The sequence below is a fragment of the Pteropus alecto genome, unplaced genomic scaffold (assembly GCF_000325575.1).
Source record: "Pteropus alecto unplaced genomic scaffold, ASM32557v1 scaffold223, whole genome shotgun sequence".
NCBI lineage: Eukaryota > Metazoa > Chordata > Mammalia > Chiroptera > Pteropodidae > Pteropus > Pteropus alecto.
Window position 1 is genome coordinate 241456 of NW_006434441.1, and position 9089 is coordinate 250544.

The 9089-nt window shown below is 42.2% G+C and overlaps 1 protein-coding gene across 4 annotated transcripts in view; it reads left to right on the forward strand.

Annotated features, from left to right (window-relative positions):
• The first annotated feature begins 343 nt into the window (after window positions 1–343).
• TSGA10 (testis specific 10) overlaps window positions 344–9089 on the forward strand; it is a 102686-nt gene continuing 93940 nt past the window's right edge. The window contains exon 1 of one of the 4 annotated variants that reach the window (XM_006909414.2): window positions 344–605. Coding sequence is in view for 1 of the 4 variants with exons in the window: in XM_015587402.2 (XP_015442888.1) it covers window positions 895–951 (57 nt within the window). In the remaining 3 variants the exon portion in view is untranslated. The other 3 variants (XM_025045056.1, XM_006909415.2, XM_015587402.2) reach the window with 3 other exon arrangements.

The following is a 9089-nucleotide window of genomic DNA, read 5'->3' on the forward strand; positions in this document are numbered from 1 at the left end:
CTTTCCGATTCAGCCCTGACTGGACCGTGCAGGGCTGACCCGGGCCGCGGGCCCGCAGGCTCCCCAGACTGCAGGCAGCCGGCGCTCGCCGAACCGACCGGCTCCCTCCTTGGAGATGCAGCGGCAGGACCCTACCTGGGAGACTCCCCGAAACCCGGATCCTGGCTGCTGCAGGAGAGCGCACCAACTTCCCAGCGCCCAAGATCAGCTCTGGGAGTAACAGGGTCACTGATTGTGGGTCCAGAACTGTGCCCAAACCCTAGGAAAAGCGGCACAAAGACGCCGCAGCAGAGCCGCAGGTGTTCGGGAGCAAAGGGAAGGTGGCCAGAGGGCACACAACCCCGCGCATGCGCGTTCCATCCAGGTGCTGCCGCAGGCGGCACAGAGTAAGAAGTGACGGAAAAGGGGTAGCGGCTGGTTACTAGGAGACGAGACGCTCGGATGGGTCGTCTAGGCGCTGCGTGGGCGTGCGCCTGCGCGGCGCGGATGGACCAGGAAGAGGCCTTTCCTAGGCGTCTTGCAGTGAGCAGGTGGACGTACACTCTCTACGTGCGTGAGTGCGCGCACACGGCTTGTAGTCCCCGCGAGAGGTCGGGTCGAGCCAGGTACGCGTGCGCATAGGGACTGGGGGCGCGCGGGACGGAAGCGGAGCGAAGGCGCCGGGGAGGTGGAGGACAAGCCCGCCTCAGGTACAGAGCGTGAGGGCGGGGCCGACCGCGGCGCCGGCCGCCGCTAACCGCCCCGGCTCTTTCCCGCCGGGTCCCGCCTCCCTCCTCCTGCATTGGGGCGGGGCCAGGGTGATTTGGGGGTGGGAAAGGAGGGTAAAGGGGCGGAGGATGGACCTTGGGAGGGTCCTGGATCCTTGGCCGAGGCCGAGGCCTGGCAGTCGTCGAGATGAGCTCCGGGAAGGACCGCGGGCTGAGAAGCCCGGGGAGGGATCCGGAGCTCCAGGTAGAAGCAGCGGGGATGCGCCAGGTTGGGTAAAAGCAGCTCCTGCGCCGGAAGGCCTCTGAGAGGGCAGCTGCAAGGGAGCCGGGATTGGGGCTGGGAGCGACCCCCGAAGTAGGTACTCACTGCTTGGCCTGCTGTGAGGGGCAGTAGCGGGCAGTGTTGCGGTGCCGGGAATCTCTCCAGGAGCAAACTTTGCTCCTGTTGCCGTTTCTTAGGAGCTTAGGGTTGAGCCCAGTTCCTATGGTGACCGCTTCGGTTCGTGCCGCAGCTGTCCGCTTGGTTGTTGGGGAGACTGTTCTGTTTAGAAACACTCTGGAGTGGAGCTGAGGAATTTGAAAGTCAGAGATTTGGGAGTTCAACTTGGCTCATCCTGACTCCCAACTTCTCACTTCTAAACCTCTTTATAAACTTTAGGAGGTGAAGGGCCGAGATTTACATAGGCATTTGCATGAAAATCTCTTATAATTTCAGTAGAAATTATACACAGGAAAAGCAGGGTAAGCTGGCTTTCGTTTGAAAAAATTTAAGACTTAAATTGAATAACTGCTGTGATCATGGACCTGCTATCTAAATACGTATAGGAATACATTTTTTTTTTCTTTCAATAAAGTCAAGGATCGTGGCTTCAGAAAAGTCGGCAAAGATAACAGTGTTCCAGAGTTTTCTTCTTTCATTTCATGCCCTTATAGCTCAGGATATTCCTTGTTTTAAATTTTCTCTACTGGCATTTCAACTGCACTTTTTATTTTTTTAATCTGTAAGGCAATAAACAATAACAGTCGATTTTTAAAAATAGATTAAAGTGTCAAATCTGTCTCCAGGATAAAACCCATTTTTGTTTTTATTTTAATTGTTCCATGAACTAAATCATTCAGTCTTATTTAGTGGGAAATAATTATGAAGACACTTTAATGAAATACTTATTTTAAACAATAAACTTTTACATTGTTTAAAGGCAGCTTCCAAAACATATCTTATTTTGTTTATCTTAAGAAAACACTCACTACTTATACCCCAGCATATAATCAGTTGTGGAGATTCTCTGGGCTCTCTTGTTTTGTTTTTTTGGTTGCTTAGTTCAATTTGAGGATAATTTGCTCAAAGTGCTCCATGTACAGAGAGCAGGTGTTATTCATTCTCTTTTCCTGTCACTCTCCCCTTCTGCTCCCCAGATACAGCCATGATCCTGACTTCTGTGATCGCCATTTCCTTGCTTTTCCTCATAGTTTCTCCATCTTTTATATGAACACGCACATTCTAGTTTGGCTTGTTTTTGAACTTTACATAAATGAAGTTATACTAAGTTTTCCTTTCCATTTTGCTTCTTTACTCAACATTATGTTTTTAAGATTTATCCTCATTGTTGCTTGCAGTTTGTTTAGTATTCTGTTGTAAGAGTATACCACAATTTATGTACTCTTGATGGACATTAAAGATTTTACAGTTTTGGTTAATGTGAACAACACTGCTGTAAACTTTTTTGTACATCTACCTCATATAATCTTTTGAAATGAGCTAGTTAGTAAGGTAGTTCCATGTCTTCATTATGCTAATAACAGCAGTCTATATATTTTTAAATTCTTTTAGTTCAGAAAAATCTCTTGAAAACAACTATTTCACCCCTTCTTATGTTTCCAAGAGGTCTTGATGAATGGTACTTCTCCTACAGCCATTATTTTATGTTCTTTGAAAAAGACAAGTTACTTCTTTACGGTATATCTAGATTGAAGGGAAGTGGGAGTTTGGGTTTGGATGGAATGACTGGAGAGGTTATTCTTTTTCATAAGAAAGCTTAAATTTGTTTGAGGTGAATCTCTAAAACATATACTTATTTTGATTATAAATACAAAAAGTTATCTCAAAATTATTTATAAAATTTTGTGTGGTTTTCTCCATCCTTCTGTTACTGAGGCTATTCTTCCTACTTCCTACTTTTGGAGACAGTTTTATAAAAATAAAGGAAGTTGACCTTCTGTGGAACCAGAATTCAGAATCCCATGTAAAATACTCCAGTAGTTTCAATTATTCTATCAAAATATTCAGTAGACATTTGTTCAGCACATATTATGTACCTGATAATTTGCTCAACACTAATGATACTTTTTAGCACATGATCTTGCCTCCTTTTTTACTGAAAATTCAAAATTCCACCAGGCAGGAACTTCTTCAGATTTCTACCCCTTCTTATCTAAATCTTCACCTGACCTTGCTTTCCTTTCTTATCTCAGAGGACAGGGCACACCCTTTACCTGGGCTTCTTATTCGCTCAGTGGCCTTTCTCCACCAGTGAACATTAACCCATGTCTTAGAATCTCTGTTGTGTTTGTACTGTAGGGCTTCTTAACCTGGAGTAAAGGAACTTTAGGGAGTTCTCGAACCCTGTTTTGTATGTGTTTGCATTTTCCTGAGTAGACCCAGGGCTTTTGTTTAATTCTTTGATGTAAAGAGAAACGAGTTCTTCTCTTGTAATGACCCTTAAACAGTCTTGGTTTTCTTCCAACTTTCACTCTCTGTCTCTTCTCTCAATTGTGCTTCCTAAAAGAGGTGTCTTTTTCCTACTGCCTTTACTTTACTAATCATTCATGGATTAGTCTTATTCAAACTTGCTCCTCCCCCATCCCTACAGTTAAGACTATTTTCTTCCAGTCATCAAAATTCCTTATTTCAGAAATGTTTTATTGAGTACCAACTTTGTGCTGGGCATTTTTCTAGGCATTAGAGATATAACAGTGATCATACAAGAGCTTAGATCTCTTGGAGCTTACATTCTAATAGGAGACAGACAAAAAACAAGTGAAGAAATAAATGATATAATTTCAAATAGTGTTAGTAAAAATAGCCTAATGAGAGAGTGAGTAGGGGAGAGGCTGCTTTAGGTGAGAGGTCAGGGAGACCCTCTGATGTTTCAGACAAAGAGTTGTAGGTAAAAGGGAGCCAGCCAGGTAGAGGGCTAGGAGAGTGTTCCTGACACAGGGGAAGCAAGGGCAGACTCCTCAAAATGCAATGAGATTGGCACATAGAGGGACAGAAAGAAAACCAATAAAACTGGTGGGTGAACAAAGAAGAGAGTACTAGGTCTGTTAAGGGAAATGAAGGCAGGGCCGAATCATGTCAGACGTTAAAAAGTTTGAATTTATTCTAATTACAATGGAAAAGTATTGTTTTTAGAAGGATCTCACTGTTTTAATACATATTACATGAATTTTTTTCAACTTTATTGAAATATAATAGATAGTTGCTCATATTTACATTGTACAATTCAATGAGTTTTGTTTTGTTTTTTTTTCAATTAGAGTTGGCATACAATAATATATTAGTTTTAGTTGTAGGGCATAGCGATTAGAGATCTATATAAGTCACGAAGTGATGACCCCACTATCTACTATCCCTCTTCCCTCTTAGGTATTTATTACATCATTATTAACTATTTTCCTTATGCTACACTTTATATCTTCACATCTCTTTTGTAACTATCCGTTTGTACTTCTTAATCCCTTTGCCCTTTTTGCCATCTCCCCTAACCCCCTCCCATCTAGTAGACTTCAAAATATTCTCTGTATCTGAGTTTATTTATGTTTTTGTTGTTGTTTATTTTGTTCTTTAGATTCCACATATACATAAAATCATGTGATATTTGTCTTTATCTGACTTATTTCATTCAATGCAATACCCTCTAGGTCCATCAAGACAATATCTTTTTCCATCCCCTTCCTTTTAGTCTGTGTGTGTCTTTTAATCTGAGTTGAGTCTCTTGTAGGCAGCATATGTAGGGGTCTTGTTTTCTTATCCATTCAGCCATTCTGTCTTTTGGTTGGAGCACTATGACATGGATATTTTTACATTTAATTGTGTTCCATAGGCTCCATAAATTATTATTATATTCTTGGCTTCTTTTTTCTTGCCACTTGATGGAGTGTACTTGGCTTCCCCATCCTCTATATTGGTGGTGTGATCATTTTCTTTATCCACTCTGTTGATTCCCTCTAATATATTCTTTATCTCAGATAATGTGTTCTTCATTTCTGACTGGTTCCCTTTTATAATTTCCATTTCCATTTATATGTTTTTTATCTCTTTGTCAAAGTTCTCACTGAATTCATCTACACTTCCCCTAAGTTCATTGAGCATCTTTATAACCATTGTTTTGAACTCTGCATCTGTTAGGATTGCTTGACTCCATTATTCCTGGATCTCTGTTCTGGTTTCTGCTTCTTTGTCATCCCATTTTGGCTGCCTTTCTGTGTCTGTTTCCATGTACTAAGCAAAGCTCCCAAGGCTCCCAGTCTTATTAGCATGGTTTTGTGTAGTAGGTGTCCAGTGGCACAGTCCTGGGAAGAGTTCAGCAGCAGGCCAAGTTTAGCCCCAGACTGTGCCCCTCCGGGGCCATCCGTTAAGACTCAGCAAGCAATCCACAGATGCTGTGCTTATAGTTGCCTTAAGAGGCCACACCAGAAACTGCGGTCAGCTGCCACCAGTGTGAGTCCTGGCGCTGCTCAGCTAGAAGCACCTGACTCTGAGGACACACCTAGATGTGGCTTGGGTGGGGCTGTGAGGTAGGGGAGCTGGAGTGTTAGGGAGTCCTCTGGGTAGAGCGACCTCTGTTATCCAGTTTAATGATGTCTCCCCTATGGCGGCACTTTGTCCGCACACTTGGAGTGGGGAGGGCTCAACAGAGGAACAGTGGATGCACCGGCACTTCTGTCCAGGAGAAAACCTCACCTCTGGCCCTCACTCTGACAACTGAACGTCTCTCTGTAAGTCCCTGGTGGCTCACTGCCCAGCAGCCGACCTGGCTCTGGTGTTCAGAGTGAGCAGGTCCGTCACCACAAAACTCCAGTTGCAGACATGGCCCTTTTAAGAGGAACGTCTGCTGCTGCTGGCTGCCACAACCTCTGTCCCACTCAGCCACTTGGGACCGGACAGCCTCGCGTCTTCGCCCTCTCCTACCTTCTTTCATTGCAAGGTGATTTCTTATTTTTATTTCTCTCCCTAGTTGTAGTGTTTCTGTTCATCTAGATCCCACGCAACTTTGCTTGCTATTTGCTCTGTTTCTTTCACAACTTTGATTTGGTTGCAGGAAGAAAGAACAAAGCCCCTATCATCTATGCCATTTTGTCCTGATCTTAGGATCTCACTGCTTTAAAGTGAATGTTTTAATTTCAGTCTGGAAGATAGTTTGTAGGGAGCTACAGTAGAAGCAGAAAGACCAGTTAGGAAACACGACAAGAATCCACACTGGAGGTGATGGTGAACCACAGAGATGGTAATAAAAGTGCAGAGAAGTGGGTGGAGTGGGGATATATTTTGGATTTAGAATAGCGGCCCCCCACCTTTTTGGCACCAGGGACCAGCGCTTCTATGAGAATCTAATGCCTGATGATCTGAGGTGGAGCAGAGGTGGTAATGCTAGTGCTGGGGCGTGGCTGCAAATACAAGATGAAGTTTGCTCGCTGGCCCGCTGCTTACCTCTTGTTGTGCAGCCCGGGTCCTAATAGGCTATGGACTGGTACTGGTCCGCGGTCCAGGGTTTGGAGACCTCTGAGTTAGAACGACAGGGCTTGCACATGGATTTGTTGGGGGTCAGGGAAGGAGGAAACAAAGACAAGCCCTTGGTTTTTGACCTTGGGTACTGCACAGATAGATGGTAGTACCATTTGATGTGGGAAAGACTGCGAAGGAACATGGTGGAGATGAGGTTGAGAGCAGGAGTGCAGATGGAGGAATTAAGAGGTCTGTTTCAGACATGTTAGAGTTGCAATGGCCATTGACATCCAGTAAACACGAGGTGATGTGTTATGTGCTCCAATAGGGGTGTGGTCATAGGTTTTATGGAACATGGAAAATATATTCTAAGTCTTTTGGAGGAAAGTAGATGTCAGAACTACTTTTTTGTAGTCCTTTTTCTATATTCCAGTGGCATTTGCGTGCGTCCCTCTTATGTGGCAATGTTCATGCAGCACTCTAATTTCTGATGTATTTGTTCTAGACTTCTCTAGATTCTTTGAGGGTCGAAATTGTAGGCTTTTATTTTTCATCTTTCTGTCTCCAGAATCTAATATTGTTTCTTCCTTATTCTACCTATTTATAAATTTGTTAAGTGAATAAATGTGACTGCTACAGTCTCATAGTATGAACTGAAGCAGTGATAGTAGGAATGGAAGAAATGTGTTTGAGAGATATTTTAGTGAAAAGATCAGTAGAATTTGATGGCCAATAGATAAGTTGAGTCAGTGAGAGAAATTAGTAGTAATAATTGTAAATAATAATGGATATAGCACTTATTTTTGTGAGGCAGTATTTTAAGTATTTTACATGTATTAACTTGTTTAATCCTCAGAACAACTCTATGAGGCAAGTACTATTATCATCCTCATTTTATTGATGACAGAGTCATAGCCAGAGGAGTAACTTGCCCATGGTCATTCAACTAAGAAGTGACAGGACAAGCATGGCACCCATCAGCAGTGTGATACTAAAGAACGTGCTTTCAACCACTATGCCATGTTGCTTCCCAGTGAGAATGATTGTGATTCTAGCTTGGTGTTTATGAGGATGCTTTTTCACTTGCTCATTCCTTTTACTTGCACTTTCTAAGATCTGTACAGGAACACAGTTCCATTCATAGTTCTGTTTCAAGATCATGGGAATGTGGAAGGTATTGAGGTGGCAGGCCAGGCCTGTCATTTCAGATACACTGATTTCTCTCCCTTTGTATTGCCTCAAAAGCTGGTGCAGAAGAAGCAGCAGCTCATACTGTGATTGCTCACACTTGTCAGATAAACTGTTGGCGTCTTCCTACTTTTAATTTCTACACTAGCCTGATAGGTAATTTTATAGAATTCCCACTTGAGTATTCAGTTGATCAAAGAGAAGAAGGAAAGTTTAATTTTGCTAGCTTTAGTACACTATTTGCTTATCAACTTCTACAAATTTTTGTGACACCTTCTCACTATACAAATAACTCTGTGCAGGTTAGGGGCAGTACAGATTGCTCTAGAACATTGCTTGTTCTTAAGATTCTGATGACAGTATGAAGAAGACATATCCAGAAAAAAACAGATAGCTACCTAAATTGTTCTATAACTAATATATACAGAAGTCTCAATGAAGATGTGATCACTGTTGGAGAAGACAGAAAACTTCCTAGAGAATATGGAATTCAAACTGAGCCTTAGAAGTAACTTCAGTTAAATGGAGAGAAGGGTGAGGGCAAGGCTTAAGAACAAAAGATAACATGTTTCTCAGTGTGTAAAGAATGTGTAGAGTACTTTAGAATAGTTTGTCTTTAATAGAAGGGTTCTTAGAGTTGTCAAGTAGGAGATAAGTTTGGAGAAGTGGGAAGGGACTAGTATGAAGAACTCTTTTGAGTGCTAGCAGATTTAGACTTCACTTAAATAGATCCTTGCTATTCAAGGTGTAATCTCTGCACTAGCCAAATAGGGATCACTGAGCAGCTTTTTAGATATGCAGTATTTCCGGCCTACTGTGAATAAGAATCTATATTTTAACAAGATTCCCAAGTGATTCTTATGTCCACTAAAATTTGAAAAATATTGCTTTGGTGAGGAATCATTTTATTCTGTTATTCTAAGTCAAATATTTATAACGAGGAACATATTTTTCAACAGAAACTATGTAAGAAACAGTAGTTAGGATTGCAGCCTAACCTATAAAGGCCTCACTTGTTCATAATTAGAGATGCTCTGTGAGATCTAATGCTTGAGGTCCAAGTGAGGTGGTAACTTCTGGAAGGAAGAACAGAAAAGCAAATTTGTGTCTTGTTTAGGGAAAAGGGAAAAGGAAGATAATCTGTCACACTTCTAAGTACTGGATTGTACAGGTTGTAACACAAAGTCAGTGACTGGGGGATCCTGATCCTCTAGTACCCCGAGCACTAGATTTTGGGCAATAGTAGCTGTGTTGCCAAAGGATACCTAGAGTGCTTGTAGCAAATTCTCTCTTCCTTGACATAAGGGTAGCCTTGATTCAGGGAAAAAACAAATTATTTCCCTAAATTACAGTTTCTAAGACACGTTGTCAAGTAAAAATTCACAATGCAGAGTAGTATGTGCAGTATGTTAAAGTGAAACACCTTTAACACTTAACACTTGTTATTTTGCACATGTGCAAATATATAT